Here is a 24,793-nt window from a genome sequence, read left to right on the forward strand (position 1 = left end):
CCTAGTTTTGCAGTGTGACCTAGATTTTAGTTAAACATAAAAATAACAAATATACAAATGAACAAAAACATGAATATTCTGAGTATCAACGATAATCCCCACTGTTGTGATGGAGGAAAAAAGGCAGAAGTGGAAGACAGTTTGCATGTACCAAACCAATTATTATTTCATGTTGTTTGATCCTGGCACAATGATCTCATGTTATTCTGTATTTCATATACAGGTATTCCTTGTTTAATGACTGTCTCATTTAGTGACTGCAGTCACAACAATGATGAAAAGGTTAAGAAAAGGATACATATTTGCTGTTATTAACTAAGAAAGATGAATCCATTAACGGTTTTCCATTGTCAGTGGTGGGATTCAATTTTTTTTACTACCGGTTCTATGGGCGTGGCTTGGTGGGTGTGGCAGGGGAAGGATACTGTAAAATCTCCAGTCAGAGGTGGTAACGTCCGGTACTCCGAACTACTCAAAATTTCCGCTACCGGTTCTCCAGAACTGGTTAGAACCTACTGAATACCACCTCTGGATGGGATCATCTTTGGATGCCCAAGAAATACAAATTATAAAAATAAATGCCACTTGGTAAGCTCACCTGTTGCAAAACCAGAATGGTTGCAGTTGGTACAATTTCTCTAATCTGAATTACTCCAGGGCAGAGTTTTATTGCCTTTATAATGACTATCCACGTGAAACTGAGCCCAAGAAGGATCTCGGTACTTTCATGCCTACTCTGACTCTTTGGGAGCTAGGAGGTTTAACAAATTATTCAATCAATATCACCCCAATATATCTATATGTACATTTTACAAGATTATAGTTTGATATTATTACTGAGATAAATTTAATTGGTATCTACAGAAAGACATGTCTTTGTACATCACCCAGACTGCGGTATGGTCTTCTGAGAATGGTGGTATGAGCACTAACTTTGAATATTAGTTGAAGTGTCAAATCCTCTTTGCACAGACACTTTTAATTGTGTGTACACTGTTTGTTTTATATACATTGTATTTGTTTTTATAATAACATGGATCCTATCTTGGGATCCCAGGTATATGAAGGAGTACTTTAGAGTAATACCTACACTTGGGATTGATGTGCAAAAATCATGTACACCCACATCCCCACCTGTCTATATATTCATTACCAAGGTAAACATGGGTAAAAATGTAAACATTTACCACCTATTGTTGTCACTTTTTAAAATAAAAATCTGGATTTGAGTTTTGGTATTATGTAAAAATATGTTTAATTATATGTTTTATTCCTTTAAATCTACAGTCTGAAATATGTATTAAAGCCATTTAGATTCATCAGATTAATCTACTCCGGAGTGCAATGGATTACACCATCAAATTGCTAAATGTGTGTGTGTGTGTCACAAAGCTCAACATTAATTGTCTTCATTTCCTTACTTGTTAAACTTGTACAGGCAAGAACCTGCTTCTATTGCGCTCCAAAAATACTCGATTGTATTGGATATTATTTTGTTTGATTAAAAGTAGCCTAATCAAACAGGATTGTATAAAAGCAGAGATTGAGATTATTTTAGGGTAAAGAAAAATCACTTAAAATGTAGACTCATACATAATAAAAATAAAGAGTTCATATGATGGGAGGTGGATACAAATTTCTCCGAACATCATGAAATCACCTGATGTATACAGCCATGAAAGGGTGTGGTAATTATAGACTTCCTCAGAAAGCTGAAGAGAAGCATTGGGTAAAAGCAATCTCATAACAACCAAAGTCAAGCAGCCGGTAAATATGATTTTGTTTAAATATTAATATGCCTAAGTACTGAATGTGAAAGCAATGTTTTTCATAACTAAGGGGTGGTGGTGAATGTATGAAAAGAAAATGCTGTTTTATGAATTCAGAGGACAGTCAAAAATTTAATACAAGATAGTGAAGAACAACAGATAATTATGTCTGTACAAACAACGCCAAATGAAAGATGTTGTTGGTTTTGGGAATGAACACTTGTTAATGAAATGAAATTAACACGACGGCTTTTTTATTTTAAATGTAAATATAGCATGGGCTGGATCTATAGTGTCATGACAGATAACTCTGTTTGGAAAGGAGGTGGGAGATATTGCAAACAGGACATTTTCCAGTATAGATTTCCATTGCTGAGAACAATTGGTAAGATTCCTAAAATGGGAAGAGAAAGATAATGCAGGAGGAAAGTGTCTTTTGGTAGCCTAAATCCTGTCCCCTTGTGAATATTTCAACTTGCCGTAAGAGATTTGTTGAGGAAGAGGGAAAGAATTTAAATGTGTTTCTCCAAAGACAACGACTGGTTTGTCCATACAGTACCAAGAATACAGTTCAATTCAGCAGCACCCAACATTGTACTGCAGCCCTGGTACTCAACAGGGAGACTTCAGCCTATCCATCAGACATGGGGATACCATGTACGCTCAAGTACGCCCTACGGCATGATTTAAATCAGGGGTGTCCAACCTTGGCAACTTTAAGACTTGCAAAGCTGGCTGAGGAATTCTGGGAGTTGAAGTCCACAAGTCTTAAAGTTGCCAAGGTTGGATACCCCTGATTTAAATGATTGATTATGTGACTGTTTTAACTTCCTCTGGTTCAATGTTGTTCAGTGTTACTTTAAAACTCATGTATTAGAAAGTCAACATTGCCTCTATACTTGTATAGGTAGTCCTCGACTTACAACTGCTCATTTAGTGACTGTTCAAAAGTTACAACGGCACTGAAAAAAGTGACTTACTACCATTTCCACAGTTGCAACCTTTATAGCAATCTTCAGAGCGTCCCAAGGTCATGTGATCACCTTTTGTGACCTGATAAGCAAAGCCAATGGGGGAGAGCAGATTCACTTAACAATCAGGGTTACTAACTCATCAACGGCAATGATTTACTTAACAACTGTGGCAAGAAAGGCCATAAAATGGGGCACAATCCATTTAACAAATGTCTCACTTAACAGAAATTTTGGGCTCAATTGTAGTCTAAAGCTAGGATTACCTGTATTGGTCTAGATCAGTGTTTCTGAGACTTGGCAACATTAAGATATGTAGACTCTAAGTCCCATAATTCCCTGGCCAGTTGAGGGTTTCTGGGAGTTGAAGTCCACATATCTTAAAGCTGCATGGCTCTAGAAAGCATCCAATGTTGCATGTTTGTTGTGAATTGTATTTGCAGCTAAGTATACTAATCATCACCTGTTTCCATTCTAGTTAGTTTTTTCCCTGTAATTTCCTAAATAGATTTGTTTTCCCTTTTTGCTTTTTTGCTTCAGTTTTTCTATTCTTGTCTCACCTGCTCCAGTTGCAGGAACTTTGAATATAAAATATACTTGAAAATAACAGCTTTGAAAAAGTGCAACTTGACAGATGCTTTCATATTAGATAAATTTATTTTGCTGCCCCCTCCCCCACCTTTCCCTTGGGTGTGGCTTTCTAGACTTCTATATGCAATATCCAAAACCTGCTGCTCCTGAGCATCTGGTTACTTATAGGTTTTCTCTCCTTTTTTTTTTCCTAGCCAGTCATGGATTTGAGTCTCACCAGGCAGTCACTTTCCAAAGCCATTACTACCTTTGCCTTGGATCTTTACAATAGGTTAAATTCCAATAAACTTTGCAAAAATGTTTTTTTCTCCCCTGCGAGTATTTCAACGGCCCTGGGCATGGTTTTAATTGGTGCAAGTGGGAATAGTAAAATGCAGATTGAAAAGGTAAGCAAGACCGTGACAGGGCTTCCTGACAAAAATTTGTTTTCTTCTTTTGGAGGGCCTGGAAGCTGATTCAAAAATTCTATCACATAATGCTGGAAGACCAAATCTGCAGTTGAGGCACATGGAAGATTTTGAGCAATGGTTGTGTGAGGTTAAATTATGCAAATGACACATTTACCTAAACCAAATGTATTACGTCAATTGCCTGCTTTAAAGAAAACAGACTGTGTGGGTTCTACGGGAGCGCACTCCAATTTTATCCATTGCATTCAAAGTCAGTTGAAAAGGAGTTTGTAGAATGGAAGTTTTCCTATGCCCTTATTATTTAGACTCCCTTTTTTCTTTTTCTATTTTTATAGTGAGCGTTAAATTTGAAGCGATGTGATTTGGCTAATGTAAAACACATTTACATACATAGCAAAATACATTTTGTTAATGTATGCTGTATATAGCTATACTTTTCTTAATTAGTGCAGTAAAATAAGTAAACTTTTTTTTCTGTTTCTGCTTTCCGTTCAGCATCACATGTTCATAACTGTTAACAGGAAAGAATAATCACAGCACTTGAACCTTCCTCCAGATGAATTAGACTGTAATTTCCATTTTACTAGCCATCTGGAGGGCATCAGTTTGGGGAAAGTTGGCCTATTCTCCCAAGCCAAATTCAGCAATTCGAGATACCCACTAGATATTCCCTGTAGAATTATCCATCCATTTTTGAATGGGAAGAAATGTCTTTAAGATTTGATGAAATTTGCTCTTCCTCCAATTACCTGCCTTTCCTGCCTCTGTTGCCACTCCCTGCGGTTCCTTGCCTTCCAACAAGGTAATGGGTGACGCAAAGTCTAAACAATTTGGCACATCTTGACATGCCTTTGGATGGTGTTGGAATAAGACAGAAAATATTCCATTACATCTAAGGGTGACTTAATCCTTTTACACTTGTGGGCTGGGGATGAGATGACATCAGGAAAAAAACAATTGAAGGCAATATCTTGAGTGCATTGCTAAAAAGAATATATGGCTGAGACGTGTTTGTGTTACGTTTAGGTAGAAAGAGAGACTAGTGGTATTTATTATAAAAAACAAAGTTGTCATAAACCATGGCAATTTTGCACATGGAACATACTTGGAATTTTGAGTGCATCTCATGAATTCATTTGCAAATGTGGAGAATTGTACAATCATGAAGTAGCTCTTCGTTCAAAGGCATTCTGCAAATAAATATAATCCAGACCAGAGGATACTGCTTTGTTTTGCAGTAGGTTATATTTGATTATAAAAATTTATTGTTCGTGGTTTTAAGTTCAGGTGTAGACCAGTTTCCCTGTTTGCAGATGCCGTGTTGCTTGTTTGCCTGACTGCTTATTTATGTTATAAATAAGGTCTCTGTTTTATTCTGTGTTGATTGCAACTACTTTTGCTGTAGGTGCTACACCTTGCTCAAACTCCTGGAGGAACAGGACCACTTGATTCTGAAAGAAGAATGGTTGAACTTGCGGCTGAATCTGTGAGACAAGACATACCTCTTCCATCAGTATGTCCAAAAACATTGTTAAACCCCACAGAATTATATAATTTATCAAATTATTTGTTCCTTCCAGTACTTTGGTCAATAATACTTTATGGATGGACTCAGGCTGAGCTATTATATATGGTAGTGGTGGAGATAAGCTTCCACATTATCAGAAGTACTACATAGCCTTTACCCTCTTAGCAACACAAATGGAGATTAAACCACACAACAGACACAAACATAGGAAAGCAATGAAAAGTACAAATGTACTAACATTGTAGGAATACAACCAGAGTCCAATAATTAGAGATAACACTAGGATTTGTAATATTCATGTACTATTTTATATAAAGTAAGTGATTTCACAGTAATAAGCAAGGGCCTCATAGGATATTACCTGGGTCACAACTCAAAGGACACTCAAAATGGCAAAGCTACACTTGTTCCGTTAAGCCACAAAGGCGCAGATATCACAACCCTAGGATTGATAGCCCAGAGCTACTTCTTTGGTTAAGTATTCAGTTATTTTCTGCTTGTTTTGAAAAAAACAGCCCCAAAAGCAGTGTATTTCTGTCTCTGCTATTTTAGACAACAGCCTAAAACAGCAAGAACCAAATAAAACAAAATTAATTTATTTATGAATTTTGCCACCCATCTCACATCTAAGGACTCTGAGCGACTTACAACATTGAATTTAAAAAAATCAGATTAAAAAGAGTCTGAACCTGTACCCTAACCCAAGGCCTAGGGGACAAGCCAGCTTTTCAAAGTCTATAATCAGATGCGGGGGGCATATGGGTCTCTTGGGGGAATGCTATTCCAGATCAGGCACCATGCAAAGCTTTCCACCCCTCCATATCTCTGGCACATTTGGTTCATAGTCCTTGTGAGAGAGAGATTCAAAATCTGTAGGGGAGAACTTAATGGCTCCCATATGACTACCATAAGAACTTTTGAATATTTACATGGCTGCCACAGTGATCCTAGCTGAGCACAAAAGACTCATTTATCCGCAGGCGGACTGAGGTTACTTCTAGTGACCTACTCTAGTTTTACTCCTCTTTACCACTTTGGGAGGAAATCGTAGAAATATAATATTGGAGGCTTATATTTTCTTTAATATACCAGTTTCATTTTTTAAAAAAATAATAAAGTCAGGCGATTCAGAGAACTTGTGTGCCTCAAGAGAGATATTAGCATATACCCTGATAGAAATGGGCACCAAAGTTGACTGCCCTACCGTGAAGTAAATTGAACCTTGTGATATGTTTCCTGCCTTTTATGCCAAGGAGACAGCAACATAATTATTTTTATTCAGCTTCCAATCTTCTCTTTCATATCTTGACTAGGAAGGAACAATTTATTCCGAGTTCAAGCAACTCTTACTTCAGCTGAATAACCTCAGCCATGGTTACCAGCTGAAACTGGCCAATAATTTGTTCATGCAGAAAGGATATCAATTTCTTCAGGTAAGGCCTCTCTCCTTTAAATAAAGTTAGAGCCTTTTCATTGCTTGCCAAGTATTCTAGATTCAGTGTATAATAATCTTCATGTAAAGCTGGGAAATACCCAGTGCTGGATCTGTCAGTCATTGTGGACAATATTGAAATAGATAGGCCAGTTAGCTGACTAAAGTTCAAAGTAGCTTCCTATGTTATTGCAATCCTAACATCAGACACTTTAAGAAACGAAGGAAAGTGAAGAGCGGATATACAAGACTTGTTGATTCTTTGCAGCAATCTAAGCCGTTGTTAAAATAGTTGTCTGAACTGAGGCCGTTTTCAGTTTGATGTTATATTGCCTTAGATCAGGGCTGTCAAACTTGTGGCCTGCGGACCAGATGCATCACGCGCTGGCCACACCCACTCTTATTTTAGCAAAGGGGAAAACGTTGCGATACCTCACGTGATGACAACGTGATGCTGCGAGTTTGACACCCCTGCCTTAGATCCAACAGAGGAGAAAAAATGTGTTCATTCCTTTTGGAGTCACCATGAATATTTTAACATTTCATTCCCCAACTTCTAATGTCTCAGAGGAGCCTCAATCCAATTGCATTATGTTCTGGTTAGGGTTACCCAGATGTCCAACAAAAGTAGGAGGTACTGTCCTTTTTGTCTTCATGTCCTTCTTCTGGCAGGCATAGCCTTAAAATCAAGTATTGTCCAGCTTTTCGAATACAGCTAGTTTTTGACTTACAACAGTTCATTTAGTGACCGTTCAAAGTTACAAGTATTAAAAAAGTGACTTATGACCCACTTTCACACTTACAACCATTGCAGCATCCCCACAATCACAAGATCAACATTCAGACGCCTGACAACTGATTCATATTTATGATGGTTGCAGTTGCCCAAGGTCATGTGATCCCCTTTTGCAACCTTCTGACAATGGGAAGCTAGATTCATTTAACAACTGTGTGACTAACTTAACAATTGCAGTGATTCACTCCACAACTGTGGCAAGAAAAGTGGTAAAATGGAGCAAAGTTCACTTAACAGCTGACTCGCTTAGCAACAGAAATTTGAGGGTCGTAAGTTGAGGACTACCTGTATTTTCCTGAGCAGCTTTTCTTCACAGTGCAGGGCTTCTCTAATAAGTGCTGACCACAAGTTAACAAGTCCTACTTATTAATTTAGTTATTTGATTAGTACCCACAGGTCAGTTTACCCAACTGCCTGAAATTAACGAGACTTCAATCAGTTAAAAGCCTTCAGCTCCTAACTGTACCAGCACAGTCCTTTAATTGAAAAACTGTTCTTTCTGATGCTGGAAGAAGTTCATTTCATATTCACATAGACCAGTGGTGGCTAAGCTTTTTGGGCTCCTGTGCCAAAAATTGTCCGCGTGTTTGCACGCTCGCACTTGCGTGCCAGCACCCAGAAGGCAATGTGCGCCCCGCACATCCCCTATGCATGCAATCCTCTCTCACCGTGCTGCCCCCTTACCTGCACTGTGCCTCACAGCTGATTTTTGGCCAGTTTGAGGCCTTTTTCGGCCTCCCAAAGGCTTGAGGAAGGCTTCTGCAGACTTCTACAAGCTTTGTAGGCCGAAATCTAGCCCTGTTTCGTCACTTCCTGTTTTTCTGAAAAAACCCGGAAGTGATGAAATGGGGCTAGATTTCGACCTACAAAGCTTGTAAAAGCCTGCAAAAGCCTTCCTCAAGCCTTTGGGAGGCCGAAAATCAGCTGTGAGGCATGCATATGTGCAGTGAGGTAAATTTGCCTGCAGCTCATGTGCCGGCAAAAATGGCTCTGCGTGCCACCTCTGGCACGTGTGCCAAAGGTTTGCTATCACGGACATAGACCTAAAAACATTTTTGGCAGTCTTTCACTGTAATTTTTGTGATAAGAAAGTTAAAGAGTTAGTGTCTATATGGAGATTCTCAGTCATCCAAATCATGGTTGTCCCAAAGGTGCTTTTTCAGTTGCCTCTTGAAAAAGCATCTTTGGGTTAAAGAGTTAATGTATCTTCCTCCCTCCTCCTCTAATTTGTCCTCCTTTCCACTTGTCCACATCCTGCTTTGTCCATTCAGCTGTTTTATAGCCCTGGTTCCAGCAGATCTGAAAGTTCCCTTTCTGTGGGAAATCTCAATTAGAATTAGAGATTTATTTCATTTCATTTCATTTTATTTATTTGTTTGTCAAACTTGTACAAGATAACAAGTGTAAGTATGAACATGAACAGGAACAAAGGAAGTAAATACAGATAAATAAGGACAGTAAGACGGGGACGGTAGGCACGCTGGTGCGCTTATGCACGCCCCCTTTAAGGACCTCTTAGGAATCGGGTGAGGTCCACAGTAGACAGTTTGAGGTTGAAGCTGTGAGGGGTTGAGGCTGTAACAACGGAGTTGGGTAGGGTGTTTCAGGCATTGACCACTGTTGCTGAAGTCGTATTTACTGCAATCAAGTTTAGAGCGGTTTATCCTGAATTTGTATCGGTTGTTTGCCCATGTATTATTGTGATTGAAGTTGAAGGAAGTCATTGACAGGCAAGATGTTATAGCAGACAGTTTTGGGAACTATCCTTAGATCGGACCGCAGGTGGTGCAGTTCCAGATTGTCCAGGCCCAACATTTCGAGCCCGGAGGCATAGGAAATTCTATTGTGAATAGAGGATTGGAGTACTTTTCTTGAGAAATACCTCTGAACCCGCTCAATTGTGTTAATGCCCAATATACAGTGCAGGATCCTGGTGGACGAGCTGTATTCGAGAATTGGTCTGGCAAAGGTTTTGTATGCCCTAGTTAACAATTCAATGTTGCTGGAGAAGAAGCTTCGCAAAATAAGGTTACCAACTCTTAAAGCCTTTTTGGCAATGCTGTTACAGTGAGCTCTGGGGCTTAGATCATTTGAGATTAGTATTCCTAGGTCTTTGACAGAGTGAGGGTCATCTATGAGATCGTTTCCGCCTAACTTGTGTTTGGTGTTCTGACAGAGCAATATCTTCTTGAGCAAAGCCTTGGTGGGTGGGGAAATGTATGCTCATAGGCTTGTTGGATTTGCGTCTTTCCTGTCCAATGTAAGAAAAACTCCTAGCACTTCACAAACAAAAATTCTGCTGACTAAAAATGCACCACCTCAGGATGTGTTTTTCTTCCCTCCTCTTTTCCCCTCTCACTGACATTTTCCAGCAATATCTCACAAGTACTAAGGAAATCTACAACGCTATGGTGCAGATAGTGGATTTTTTCCTTGCTACCGAAGAAACAAGGAAGACAATTAACCTTGAAATTTACAAGCAGACCCAAGGTAAGAAAGGCAAGGGTTTCTTGTCCCGACAATAGGTTGCCCTCGCTTAATGACCCCAAAAGGAACTGGCAACTCTGTTGCTAAGCAACACAGTCATTAAAAATTACATGACTGCAATTTGAAATTTTATTGCTGACTTGTCCGTTGGCTCTGCTTGTCGTAAACCAGTTGTGAAGAACCCAAAACTTGGCCAGGTGAATACCTGGATGCTGCAATAGTCATAAGTATGAGGACTGGTTGTAAATTTACTTTTTCAGAATTGTTATAACTTTGAATGGTCCCTAAACGAGGTTATTATTAAACAAGGACTACCTATACCCCATTCTGCAAACATTGCAAAAGAAATGGAAACTTTTTAGGCAGGTAGAGGTAAGAAATTCAAACCTTGGATAAGTCACAATTCTTTAAACAGAGATGGGAAAAAAAACCTCTTTCCTGAAAGCCAGAAATTTGCCCTCAATCAGTAGTGCCAAAATAGAACTAAATAGATCTATAGGCAGCTTCCAATTTTCCCAAGAGACTTAGTTCTTATACAAGTCTTCTCTTCTAGCTGTCAGGGCTCTGACAAATCCACCCCCATTCAAATCATAAGTCTCTAGCTGCATCTCTCAGAGTAAAAAAAAAAGATTTATTCGGAGTGACCATGTCGGCGTTACCTGGGTGCAGCCAACACTAAGGCACATCGTTAATTTCCCTGGTCTTCCCACCCACCCTCTGGATGTATATTCTCCAATGGGACACATCCATAACCAAGAATCATCAGTCATGCTCTCCAGTAATAATCTTGCGCGCCAACAGCTTCGGCTGCCTAGCAATTATCTGAAGCATTTAAGGAATGCACTACTTTCCCCATTCCCTTTCTGCTGGCAACTAAAAAAAACAAAGAAGTATTTTTTAGTTGACACTAGCTATCTATTTATCTTTTTCCATGCAATTTATTATGGATGAAAGCCTCTGTAGCCTATTAAAAATAACTTTTGTTTTTATGAAAAAGGTGAACCTGAGTATCCTGGAGACGAGAGATAGGTATAAACTGAAAATAAGTAAATGTGTAAGTGTCTATGGAGATTCTCAGTCATCCAGGTCATAGTTGTCCCAAAGGTGTTTTTCAAGAGGCAACTAGACTTTCTGGTTTTTCTTTGATGAGATTTCACTTCTCATCCAAAAAGCTTTTTTGGAGCTGAAGAAGCTTCTTGGATGAGAAGTGAAATCTCATCAAAGAAAAACCAGAAAGTCCAGTTGTCTCTTGAAAAAAGCACCTTTGGGACATAAATGTGTAAGCATTAACAATTCCGGGGAGACTAGACTCAAACATCAGGCAGTTAGGGCATTGGTCTAAGGATAGCATTTAGCTAAACTTGGCTGATTCTCCCTCCACCTACACACATCCACACCCCCACTCACACACACCATTAAGCAGGTTTCTTGGAGGAGAAGCCACCAAAGAATTGTAGGACTATCGACTTGACAGCAAAATTGGGAAAACATAGCAAAATAGGACAACGGCAAACTACAAGTTATGGTTGCCAAGAAAACTCAATGTAGTCTCCGTAAATTTATTCGAAGGAGGCTTCCTCTTTTCTTAGGCTTTTCTATAGATGCGTAATGATACCTGGAAAGTCCATGGTTTTGGACATCGCCCCTGGGAAATCCTTGTCAAAATTCACAAGTCTTTATGGTGTAGCTTAGAAGGAATAAAATACAGCGCAATTTCATGAAGAACAGAGTTAGATAACTGACGGGCCATATGAAACTCCTTGAAGATATGAGACTTCAACTGACTAGGAAATTCTGGGAATTGAAGTCCACATATCTTGATGCTACTAAGTTGAGAAACCCTGCTCTAGAGCAGGGTTGTCAAATTTGCATTGTCATGGCAGTGTCATGTATTGTATTGGGATTCCCCCCCCTTCGCTAAACCAGGTGGGGGCGGGGCCAGTACGTGACGCATCTGGCCCACAGTCCACGAGTTTGACATACCTGCTCTAGAGTATTACCTGTTAGTGAAAATAAGCATTGTGGTTTGCCAGCTTACTTATTTATTTCCTATTTAAATTTGTAGATCCTCCCATTCATCAACAATTCTAATTTCTCATAACCTACCAACTTTCCATTTCTTTATACTGATTTTTTTTTAAAAAAAAGGGTATGCTATGCACCATTCAGTATGCCCTTAGCGTATAAAATATTGTTCAGGTAGATACAAATGCTATTTCCTTGCCAGGTTAAAAAAAGGCAAGCACATGATTCATTTTATTTCCCATATCCACTCATATTTCTTTTTGTTGTAGGAAACATTAAGGAACTTTTTGCTCCAGGTGTGATTGGACCACAAACGGTGCTGGTGCTGGCAAATGCCATTTACTTTAAAGCAACTTGGCGACATCAATTTGATCCGAAGTATACAACTGAAAGAAATTTTAGGCTGAATGAGGTATTGCAGTGCTACATAAAATACTGTACAGTACAGCAATATGTGACCTTTTAAATATGTTGCAATATGGCATGACTTCACTATATATTTGAATATAATTGATGTGTTACCAACATTCAGAGTTTGTGATGACCCAGGATGGGATACAAAAGCAACAAAGTCACAAAAACAGGTGAAGTCCCTTTAATTCCTTCAACTTGGCTTCAAAGATCCAATTATCATTGACTGGAGAAAAAACTCCCCCACAAACAGTTGCAAAAAGGAAGAACTTCTGTTCAAACTCAAAATAAATATAAATTATAAATAGAAAAACAACAACACAAACCACACTGACACAATTAAGAAGACAAGGAAGGATAAGGGCTTGAAGACGTCCACAGATATTGAAATACACACACTGGGAAGGATGCCAGAACTCAAATAAGAACTGGCAAACTAGAAACATTTTCACACTTTGCTTCCAGCACTGGCCCATGCGCAGTTTGTCCTTTTAAACAGTCTTCACAGCTGCAGCCCACGAAGGGGATCAAGGCCCTTTCCTCCCCCATAGACCATGCCATTCACGTTTCTTGCTTATCCACTCCTCCCTGCATGCCCTAGGATGAAGAGGGGATGGGCCTGGGTCTTCCTCTGAATGCCCAGCCGGCCTGTACCCTTCCTGTTTCCTCCACAACCTCCGGAGTCACACTCCCACTCCCTGTCGGCTGTTCCTCCTCTCCCTTGGAGTCAGATTCTAACAGGGGCATGACAGAGTTATTCTATTGTTCATATGTAGGGAACCTGTGTCCTTTAAGATGATGGTGGACTACTGTTTCCATAATGTCTGGTGAATAGCTTCTGGCTAGGGCCAAGGGATTTTGAAGTCCAACAACATCTGAAGGACCACAAGCTTACATAACCATTTTAAGTTACTGATTGGCTGACTTTCCAGTAACACAGAATACAAGGCTAGTATACATCATTGGATAGAAGTGGGAAAGGTCCATAGTCAAAGAGATCTGTTACTAATCATTCCCCCCTCCCCCCCGATAAGTGTCCATCCCTTTTATAATACCAAATATAAGAGTCTCCATTGTTTTGTCTATGGAGATTCTCAGTCATCCATCATTTACTCAAAGCCTACTCAAACAAAGTCCAGTTTCCTTTTGAAAGAACACCTTTGGGACTCCATTGTTTTATTTTGCATTGTTAGACAGTTTCAATTTAGCACATTCTTCCCTTTACTCAGTCAACTCTTATTTCTCCTTACTCAAAACCCAGTAGCTTGGACTTTACTCCTCTCTAGTATAGAGAATAGAGAGAGAGAACCATCTGCAAAGGTATTTATTTCTTTACAAACACAGTTATTTCAATGGCTGAAGACAGGACTCCTGTTTTTCTACCTCCTTGTAGCAACTACTGGTGGAGATGCCAGCAGTTGTGCAAATAAAGTCAAAGCAATGGTGGCAGCCATCTTGAGACCTTTAATCTCCGGTTGAGACTGAAATTCTTTAGAACAAACCTGGATATAATCTGTTGCAGAGTGCAGCTACCCATGGAGCAGCTAGCCATGGAGCAGCAGGCAGAAGCAGACTATAGATAGTCCTCATTTAGCAACCATAATTGAGACCAGCAACTTGGTTGTTAAATGAAGTGGTTGTTAGTGAAACTGGGACTATTCTTATAATATGCTGACACTTAGAGAGGGCTGTAAAGTACTGTAAAACGATATATACCGTAAGTCTAAGTGCTATTGCTATGAACTTACTTTAGGTTTCCTTTACTCCCCAGATCTGTTAAAGGTTGTAAATGAAAGGATTGGTTGTAAAGTTACTTTATCACCATTGTACCTGCAAATGGTACCTAAATGAGACAGCTAAATGAGTAGCCAAGCAAAGACTACTTGTACACCCAGTGTAGTGCATACTGATAGGGTGACCACTAGGTGGCAGCAGACAAAAGAAAGGGAAAAACATGCTACCTATTGGATTTTGTGGTAGTAGTAGTACAACTTCAAAGAGTTGCTCCATCCCTGAGCCGTAGTTATTACTATTTGTCCTCAAGAAGAGCTTAATTACGCAAGGTCTGGTTAGCTGAAGAGCTGAAGCTGTTCCCTGCAATATAAACTCTAACTCTTGATGAAAGCTGGGAAGGAATAGGCTTGCCTTAGGATCCAGAGCACTTTATTTACACCCATGGACAACAAGACAGTTTTGCAGTTGATCGAACAGATCACTTGCAGAAGCTTTAAACCTTAGGCTGAACCTAATATCGTATGTTGCCAAACAGAACATGCCACCTTGAAAAATCCCAAACACCCACTAGCAAGCTTTTGATCTGCATAATGCCCCACCCCCCTTTTTTTTTAATCCAGGGAAAGTCAAAATCGTTCCTCCATCTGCAGCTGAATTGACACAATGCTTTCTACCACTCAACACCACAAAGGGCAGTTCTAATAAAAACAAGAGTGGTGATCCAGCTTTCTCTGACCTAGTCTGATAGTCCTAGGCAGGCAGAACTTGAGTTCCACCCAATTGTCTCCTCTGTTATAAGCAATATGAGTTTGCAACTTCTGCCTGACTGATGTCGATTCACTTGGAACATGTTTACTTGTTAATTATTGCTCTGCTATCCACAGAACTATTTTGTACTGAGGGGCCCTGGGTGCTCTCTGAGCTTGCTTGTTTTCTTGCAAACTACTACTTGTTTTCTTGCAAACTACTACTTGTTTTCTTGCAAACTACTACTTGTTAACTTGCAAACTACTACTTGTTTTCTTGCAAACTACTACTTGTTTTTTTGCAAACTACTACTTGTTTTCTTGCAAACTACTACTTGTTAACTTGCAAACTAGGTAATGAAATGTCTGCAAGAAACCAGCAAGCTCAGAAAGCACCTAGGACCACTCATATCAACCCTAAGTTTCATGTATATTTTCCTTTATTATTATTCTACTCCATGTATAAATCAGGCTTACATTTTAAAAGGATTTGTCCTTATGGTTTCACAAGGGATCTTCCTCTGTTGCTTAAAAAAACAAGACTCCCACAGCAGTAGGACAACATATTTTGGGTAATCTGAAGATTGCAATACAGTGTATGAATCTGGAAAACAAATCTCCCTAAAATATTATCAACATGAGCGTAAAAGGAGAAAAGAAAATGGGCAAATGGAGTGTGGATTTTAATCTCCTATATCCGTGTTGGCGAACCTATATGCCACGCGTGCCAGAAGTGGCACACAGAGCCATTTCCCCTGGCATGCGAGAGGTCGCTTGGAAGAGCCCCAGTGCATATGCACGTGTGTGCCGCCGCCCAACAGCTGATTGTCAGGTATCTGGCACGCATGCACAGAGGGCGGAGGGGGTGAGCGGGAGACGCACACACATGCACAGATGCGGTGCATAAGGGGGAAATCACACGTGCATGCGCAGGGGGCTTGGAGGGGCCCCAGTACGCATTGCCTTCTGGGTGCTGGCATGCGAGTGAGCACAAGCGGGCGTGCTCGTAATTATCGACACGGGAGCCGAAAAAGGTTAGCAACCACTGTCCTATATTGAGAACACGTCACACATGTAAAATTTTCTACCCTGTAATTGACTTATCCCTTCTTTCAACTATAACCACTTGCCAAATTTGCATGTTACCAAATCCTAATTCTGTATTTTGTTTTCAGCTTCCAAAAGTCGTAACCTATGCTATGTTGGTCCTTAACATAAGAGGATGGGGCTTTTTTAAAAAAAATCTTAAACATATATTTACTCTATCTTTGGCAACAGAATGAGACTAAACCTGTCCATATGATGTATCAGCAAGGGAGATTTAAACTGGGACACACAGATGGAAAAAGTGCTCAGATCCTCTGCCTACCATACGTTGATGAACTTTTGTCCATGATTATAATATTACCAAATGACATCAGCCAACTGGAGCAGGTAACTCCAAAGCACACTACTGAAACATAAAACATTATGTATTTATTTCACAGTTTCTGCAACCTACCTCAAACTTCATAATACATACATAAAACAGTCGTCTAGTTTCTACATTTTAAATTTAGCCTACAAACATTATGCTCCTTCCTCACTGTGCAGTATTTGAAGACTGCTTCAATTAATCGTATTTTTCCATTATGTCTAAAACAGGAGGCTACAAGCACAAGGATCAAAATGAATTAGATTTGGAAACAAACTTCATGTTTTCAAATCCCGGTTTGCTTCATTCCTTTCAGTCATAGTTTCCTTGTCAAGGCATAATGGCCATCTGCAGACTATGTATTAAACTAAGGGTCTTCAAACTTGGCAAGTTTAAGACTCGTGGACTTGAACTCCCAGAATTCCTGAGCTAACATGACTGGAGGAGGAATTCTGGGAGTTGAAGTCCACAAGTCTTAAACTTGCCAAGTTTGGGGATCCCTGTATTAAACCAAGTTAGTAAAGTCCTATTAGGTGTATTCTCACTACATATAAATCTTGGATAATATTATTCTAATCAAGGTTTTTACAGAGCCAATAAATGAATAACGCATACATGTCTAATTTCTGAGTTTATGGTACCAAATATTGTACAAATATTGTAAATAGATTAATTTAGTAACCAGGTTAAGCATGTTTTGTGAATGGGAAACTACAGTTAATTCCCTCAGAAAATTTAGAGAAGTGAAAAAGAAGATGATGGCTACAATAAGCATAAGCCAAGGTAGTGGCACATTCAGGGCCCAAACTTAAGACACTGATTCAAGGTAGATGAGTTATGTGCAGGTGGCAATGCTGCTGAAGAAAATATTGTACCAGCTTATTGGTTGAGGCACTCTCCAGCTTATGGTTTAACAGCGTGGTTGTAGCAGCACCTTTCAGGCATTAGAGGGAGCTAATAGAAAAGAAAAGGGAGAGGATTAAGATTCAGCCACATAGAATGAAACATTTGTTTCATGAGAAATTCTATCAAATCCCTGTTCACTGTTGCTCAGTGTTTGGTAATTAATTCAAGCTAGATAAAATTAGGGTCAGAACAAATTGAGATGTATGATCACCTACACAATGAGTTCAATTTAAATGAAAATACACCCCATTTCACCATATGCATGAAAGGATAAGGTCTGCCACCCAGCTGCCCCATCATTTATTGCCAATTATGTTTAAACTACACAGGTGGAGGCTGCCCTGACCTGCAAGAATTTAGCAAGCTGGCTTTCTCCAGGAAACCTGAGGGAGCATCCTGTGGAAGTATATATACCTCGCTTCAGGTTAGAAGCCGGCTATGATCTCAACCTGACGTTGCAAGGCTTGGGCCTCATTGATGTATTCAGTGAAGCAAAAGCAGACCTCTTGGGAATGTCCCCTTCCCCCCAACTCTTCTTGTCCACAGTTGTTCACAAAGCTTATGTAGACATCAATGAAGTAGGGACTGAAGCAGCTGCTGCAACAGGTGTCGCAGTCTCCAATAGGAGCTTAGAACACCATGAATTATTTCTGGCTGACCATCCCTTCCTCTTCTGCATTCTGCATAATCCTACAGACACGGTTCTTTTCCTTGGGAAACTCTGCTGTCCTTGAAATTCAAGCGGTATTATTTCTTTTCCTTGAGGCTTATTAAAGTGTACTCCAAACCACAAATTTCTTTGCAATAACTTGATTATAAAATGGCAGTTACAACATGCCTTGAATATATTGCTTAATTTCATCTGTCACAGAAATACTTTTTTGGTAATGCATTCATAAGTTAATTCAGTACTGTTAAAAAAATAAAAGGAATTATATACAAGGAACATGGTATGCAGTGGGAAAGACTTGTGGATAATCTTACACCACCCAGAACAGTCTTCTCTAATCCCAAAAGCTCAAGATACATTGGACTCCCTCTTTCCATAAATGTTGAGAAATGCTATCTGGGAAGTATACAGGGTATCGGTCAATGTATTCAGAAGACACCTGGTTGGCAGTCTAGAACAGGTAGCCTTGTGTCTGAGATATTCTGGGCATTGAAGTCTTCACATCTTAAGGTTGAGAAACACTGTTAAGAAGAATTTTATTTTCTCTAAGCAAGAAATCACTTTTTGTGCAGAGCCTCAGCAAATAACATACAGAATGCAGAACAGAAACATTTTGTTCCCTGCAATCTTCTGGTCCTGACTAGTAGTAGAAGTAGCTTAAAATCATAGAGGTAAATTTCAAGATTTATACACCTTAAACACATATAGTTCTCCCAAAGGAACAAACAAATACATGTAATAAGCCCAGGTGGAATGCAGTTTAACAGCTGCTACGAAGAGAAGTCTTTAATAAATAGAAATTGCATATGCACAATATTGAAAATTGAAATCTGCAAAATTGCTCACTGTGCTGAGATGGAGTTTTTAAAAAGGTATGTTGAAATTGGACAAATTAACACATCTATGGCTAAAAGCTTGCAGACACTTTCTGTTGCGAACATTAGAAAATGATTTATTTATTTCTTTGGTCATTTGAACCCCAGACAAATAATTCAATTCTCAGTCTGGATTTTCCTTCTCTAAAGCTCACAGTGCCATGAACCAATTACAATCAATTACAATTACAGAACAATTAACATGCTAAAGAATATTTGTATTATTTTATCACTTTTATATCCTGTCGACTATAGCGCTACACCAGGGGTGTCAAACTCAAGGCCCGTGGGCTGGATCTGGTCCTCAGAATAGTAGGTCTAGCTTGCGGGGCTGCCCTGGAAACAGTGAAAGGCCAGTCCACAGTGACTCTGCCAGTGAAAAGGGAGCTTGGGAGGGCCATGTGTGGCCTTCCCAACCTCTGTTTTTGGCTACGCTGGCCTCCTGCAGCCCTCTGCCAGGTGCCCCCAACACAAGTGATGTCGAGCTGGCTATGCCCACCCTGGCAATGTGCCCGTGTCCCCCCTCCTGAGGTGAAACACAACCCTGAGGCAGCCCTCAATGAAATCGAGTTTGACATCCCTGCGCTACACACTTCATTAATTTGTTCCCTTTATTACTTTTGCTGAAAATCAATCTCTTATCGTCCAAAAGTAACCTCGCATCCAACAAAGGAACAACTCAGAATGAAAACACGGTGATTCCTGCTAGAATAAGGTGTGGAATAGTCAGGTGCCACTAAGGGCATTTGGTTTATCCAGAAATAAGGCAGGGTACAGTATTTGCCTGACTTGTCTTGGCAAACAACACTGCAAGACAAGAACAGTATTTCTTCACAGAATGCTCCTAACAAGAAAATACCAGTGAATAAATGTTACACAACTTAGTGGCGCTGAGTAAGTTTAAGATGCAATTGGATGGTAATTTAAACAGGTAACTGGAATCTTCATGCTTACACCTGCATCTAAAATGAGACAGGAATACTTATTTGTCTTAAATTGAGTAATTTTTTCCTCAGCTCCTCTTTGCACTTAGATTTTTATAATTTTGTTGGTGGTAGCTGAAAGGAAGGAAAAAAATGTCTTTTCTCCTTTCTCACCATGGCCACTGCCCCACTTCCAAGCTTTCTCAAGGTTGGAAGAAGAGAGGGTAAGAAGAGAGAGAAGAAAGTGGGAGAGTTTTGTTACTACTGCTGAATTCACAATAACAGTAAGAGATCATGGAACTTATAAGAATGGAGAGAAATTATGTAGACTTGACTGTTTTCCTGCAGTAGCTATCAGGAGTATAATAATGCATGAATTGGACTTGGAATGAACAAAACCAAAATATAGTTTCTTTGAAGAACAATTGTTTTCTGAACTCTTATGAAATTGAAGTTTCTTCAAAAATTAAAAACAAACAAACCAGGTTCGCAAGCAATTATATGCACAACTGCAAAGTTTGCGGTCTTGCCTGAACTCATTTGAAACCTTGGCAGCAATGTTTCTTTGCCAAGACAATGTCACAATAAGGTTGGAATTTCAGCATCAATTGTGTTCCATCCATAGATCATTTAAAAATGCTTTCAGAAATCCATTGCTCCTAATGGGCTAATGTACTGTCTGCGGTTTCTTTTACATTTTACATTTCTTGCTCACAAAAATATGTGACTTGATAGACAACCCCTCCCCCCCAGATACTGTTTGCTCTTACAGTTGGGACTATTTGCAGGTTTGTTTGTTTTTTAAATGGAATTGTGTTTTCTGGCATCCATTTTCAAATGACAAAGATGCTCTTGTCAGCCCCAGAATGTAGAGCAGACCAGGAAATAAGCTCAACAGGTTAAAAGCAAAACTACCTTTATTTAGATTGGGTGTAATAACAAACTGTCACAAGTCTGATTGTGCTGTTGTTCCTCCCCCAACCAATTATACTCCAGTGAAGTAGGAAGGCATCTCCCTAAATCACTTCTGGATGTTATCTTGTTTTTAGGGCTTAAAAATATTGCAACCTGTTTACCAAAGTAACAGTTCTTACATATTTCTGTGAAGTTCATCTTCCTTGTGCTTTACAAATGTCACCAACCTTTATCTTATTAATTTAAACCAGTAGGACATGGCACTTAATTACAAAAAAAACCCAACCCGATTCAATCCTGTCCAACATTTCCCTGAGCTGATGTAATTTTTTCCCAGCAACAATTCCAAATTTGTTTGTTGTTACTTTCTTTCGAGATGCTTTTTCAGTTGTCCTGCCAAGCCAGCAAGTAATAACCTGGACAGGCTGCTGCAACTATTGTAGCAATTGTAGCATAAATTACCTATACACTCATATCTTAGTTTATGTTCTACTGGAAATACCAGCTTAGCTCATATTTATTTATCAACTCGATTCCCAAAGGCCTAACCTAATATGAAAAATTACAGTGATCTCATTCTCTTAGAGACTTAGATCTTTTGTGAATAGGCTACTTCACCAGCACTAGAAATTTTTCTTGCTGCCCTCAGAACTAGGCCTTTTGGAAGTGACAGGAAAGGGATGAAATTGCAGACATTTATGGTTGCCTGGTCAGCTGTGACCCTGTCTAATATAATGTATGGTTCAATGCATGTAAAGGTAGTACTTTGGGGGCATTGTTTTTTTTTAAAAAAATAGGATTTGGATAATATAGTATGTAAGATAGGGAAGCAGTAACAACTCATTTGGAATGATCAGGTCATTTACCTGATTGGTTTTGACTTTCAGCTACCTTCATAAGACTGGGAAAACAGACTAAACATTGAGATCTACTCAATATTTCTTGTAGAGTTGTAATTGCAGGAATGTTCCAATCTCGGATGGCAAACCTCAGATAAAGAATGTTTCCAAGCAAATACAACTCAGGTAAACAAAATCACTAATCTAAAGAGAGAGGAAGTAAACATATGTTAGACTTTAACTAGAGATAATTAATTGTATGGATTACTATGCTAAACAGTAACGAAAGTTAAGCAGTAACCAAAGTTAACCAATGATGGAGGATAATTAAAAATGTGTATAAATGCAAGACTAGACTCCAATAAAGATCATCATGATTCAGTTGTTCATGATCAAACAACTCTACTGCCTCGTCATTACAACAATTTCTTGGTTCAATCCACTCCCCAAAACAGTAATATTTTTCATGTCTGTGAAATCCTACTTACTGCAATAATTTTCTAGACCAGTGGTCCCCAACCTTTGCGGCTTCACGGCCCGGCTAGGGGTGGGAGAGGGGAATCAGGCCGCATGAACAGCAGGCTAGCCCACATGCGTGGGTGCACAGCTTCACTCGCACAAGTTGAAATCAACACGTATGTGCATGCACGCTGTGTGCACAATGCACAGTGTGGCATTGTCATCCTATATGTTTATTCTTTAAAAACTGATACATTTGATATAATTGATGCAAAGATTGGATTTGGAAATCTTACATTTCTCCCCTAATATTTAGTTTGACACTTAGGGAGATATAATTGTTAACCTTTAATAATTTATTCATATTGCAAATAAAATACCACCTAAAGGTTTTAAGGAATATTGAAATTTCCCCTTTGAAAAGTGTTTCCTACATCATTGGTTTTATTTTTTTCTTTGAGCAGTTGGGCAAAAGAAGAAAAAATAAAAATAAAAAAATATCCCCCATGCTGCAATTTCTCAATTTCAATTTCACCCAGCTTGTCATTTCTGCAAATAACCCAAATTCATATAACTGAAAAGTGTTTTGTAAAAAAAAAAAAAAAAAGTAAATATATTTCAGAGTATGCTTCTTCAAGCACGTGCATTTTAAGATGCAATTTTATCTTAGATATTTTCTTGCAACAATGTTTCCTAAAATTATTTGTGCACATCATTTTAAAAAATACCTGTATATTTTGTACATCCCTGAAAGCCTTTTTAAAAATTGTTGGCAACCTGCACTACAAAATGTAGAGAAATAGATAAATTGGTATTCATATGAAAACTAAATTATTTTCTTCCATTACCTTATCTACTTTTCAAAATATAGGCAAACAAAAGAGGAAAATTTAGCTGGCAAAGCTTCTAACATTTGTGAAGATATGAATCTGCAGGTAATTCCAAGGTCACAAAAAAATAACAAAGCCTAACTGATTTTATACACCTTGAGGATACCTTAGGACAGGGATGTCAAATGTTGTTACGGTGGCATCAAGTGATGTATCAGGAAATTCCCCCCCTTTGTTAAACTGGGCGTGAGTGTGGCCAGCGCATGACACATCTGGCCCACGGGGCGGGAGTTTGATAGCCCTGCCTTAGGACATCATCACCTAAAGAAATCACCTTTAGCACCACTGAAGGAGGAAAGCCAGGTGGCAAAAAAAATCATTGGTCTGGTAGCACCTTTCTGAAAGAAGACAGATTATTAAAAATTATAAATTTCTTGAACTGCTGCTCACTTCATCAGAGGCATCCTTTAGGTATCTAATCCTTTAGCATTAAGTACAGCAAAAGACAAGTCCGTCTTGAGGAATAAGATAAAGGCATCATGATGAAGATACCGCAGGGGAAAAAAACAGGTGTTTGCTTGCGCCATAGTTATATACATGAGGGAAAAGGTCCTAAATGACTGACTTGCTTCCGATGCTATAGAGTATTTGTCTTTCAAGTTTATTGCTACTTGTTAAATTTTGCTACAATATAGCACACACGTCTACGCATTATTATTTAAACTGGAAGGTTTAAGAGCTGTGGAAACCAGTTTTGGAATGATTCCATATGGCTTGCCTTGGGCACATGTGATTAAGTCTGTTGTAATGTTTTCTATTTTTACCCATTCATTTTACTCGTATGTATGCAGTTGTATTAAAAATTAAGTTCCTGGGCACTGCAAGGGACTAGATGGAATAAAACAGGTTTGGATTGCACCCAGGCAAGATGCAGTTATTATCTGTACAGAGGCCTTCATGTCCAAGTTTTCTTTGAAATAGCAGGTGAGAGAGTTCTTGATTTGCAGCAAGTATAGGTTGTAGCCTGGAGATCCTTTTGCTATCTATTTTTATGGTTTTTTTAAGCCACCCAGAGTTGAACCAGGTGGCACAGAAAACATTGTCCTCTACCATTTAGGCCAGCATTTCTCAACTGTGGCATCTTTAAGATAGATGGCCTTCAACTCCCAGAATTGTCCGGCCCTTGTGGCTGCCTTTGAAGATGATCTGGAAGACACAGATTTTTTTAAAAAAAAAACAAAACCCAAAAAAAAAAAAAAAAAAAAAAATTTTCGGGGCAGGTAGAATGCAATTGTCTACCAATTGTTGGCCAATACTAACCAGCTGAACAGAAAAGTATCTGTGTGCAGAGGCTGCCGTAGTTGATAATAGGATTCTAAGTTGAATTCAGGATGTTAGTTGTCCTTCTTTGTGGATTTATTTATTGATTTACTTACTTATTTGTATTCTACCTTTATTATTTTTGCAAATAACTCAAGGCGGCAAAAATATTCAACACAACTTCTTCTTTCTATTTCCCCCACAACAATAACTCTGGGAGGTGGGTTGGACAGAGAGGGTCCTTGGGTCCTGGTTTCCTTCAGGATTACCTTCTCCTCTTGAAATCTTCATTGAATATGTGCTGTCCGAAAGGGGTGTGCTGTGTATTTCCACCACCTTAAAGGCTGCTGGGGAGAGTCCCAAGGATTGGCCTTCACAGTTGTAGTCTTCTCACTCTGAAAAAAAAGCTTGTCACTTAAGGTTGTGATGGCTCAACTTTGATAACATTCAGACGAATATCAGGGATCTGTTGTAAGTCCCTGTCCCCCTTCGTATTTATTGTTGTTCGGTTGCATCTAGAATCGATGCAATCTGTGCGTACAAATACAGATAGTCCTTGACTTACAACCACAACTGAACCCAAAAGTTATGTTGCTAAGTGAGACAGTTAAGTGAAGTTTGCCCCATTTTACAACCCTCCATGCCACTGTTTTTAAGTGAATCACTACAATTGTTCAGTTGCTAACACAATTGTTAAGTGAGTCTGGCTTTTCCAATGACTTTGCTGGTCAGAGGTTTACAA

General features: G+C 39.1%; 1 protein-coding gene across 1 annotated transcript; it reads left to right on the forward strand.

The window, feature by feature from the left end:
- The first annotated feature begins 1,703 nt into the window (after window positions 1-1,703).
- Window positions 1,704-18,164, forward strand: LOC113417155 (leukocyte elastase inhibitor-like). The gene is made up of 8 exons (XM_026675390.2): window positions 1,704-1,767; window positions 3,526-3,717; window positions 5,147-5,254; window positions 6,583-6,702; window positions 9,870-9,987; window positions 12,279-12,421; window positions 16,179-16,334; window positions 17,550-18,164. The coding sequence occupies exons 2-8, from the start codon at window positions 3,532-3,534 to the stop codon at window positions 17,952-17,954; spliced, it is 1,236 nt and encodes a 411-aa protein (XP_026531175.2). The 5' UTR covers window positions 1,704-1,767; window positions 3,526-3,531; the 3' UTR covers window positions 17,955-18,164.
- The last annotated feature ends 6,629 nt before the right edge of the window (window positions 18,165-24,793 follow it).

Source organism: Notechis scutatus, chromosome 3 (genome assembly GCF_049901735.1).
Source record: "Notechis scutatus isolate UNSWTSFEM ecotype Mainland chromosome 3, rNotScu1.2, whole genome shotgun sequence".
Taxonomy (NCBI): Eukaryota; Metazoa; Chordata; class Lepidosauria; order Squamata; family Elapidae; genus Notechis; species Notechis scutatus.

Excerpts from the sequence above, each read along its gene's own strand:
- LOC113417155 (XM_026675390.2), top strand. The coding sequence starts at position 3,532 with ATGGATTTGAGTCTCACCAGGCAGTCACTTTCCAAAGCCATTACTACC. Across the intron at positions 5,255-6,582 it reads AAGACATACCTCTTCCATCA|GAAGGAACAATTTATTCCGA; the intron begins GTATGTCCAAAA and ends TATCTTGACTAG. Across the intron at positions 9,988-12,278 it reads AATTTACAAGCAGACCCAAG|GAAACATTAAGGAACTTTTT; the intron begins GTAAGAAAGGCA and ends TTTTTGTTGTAG.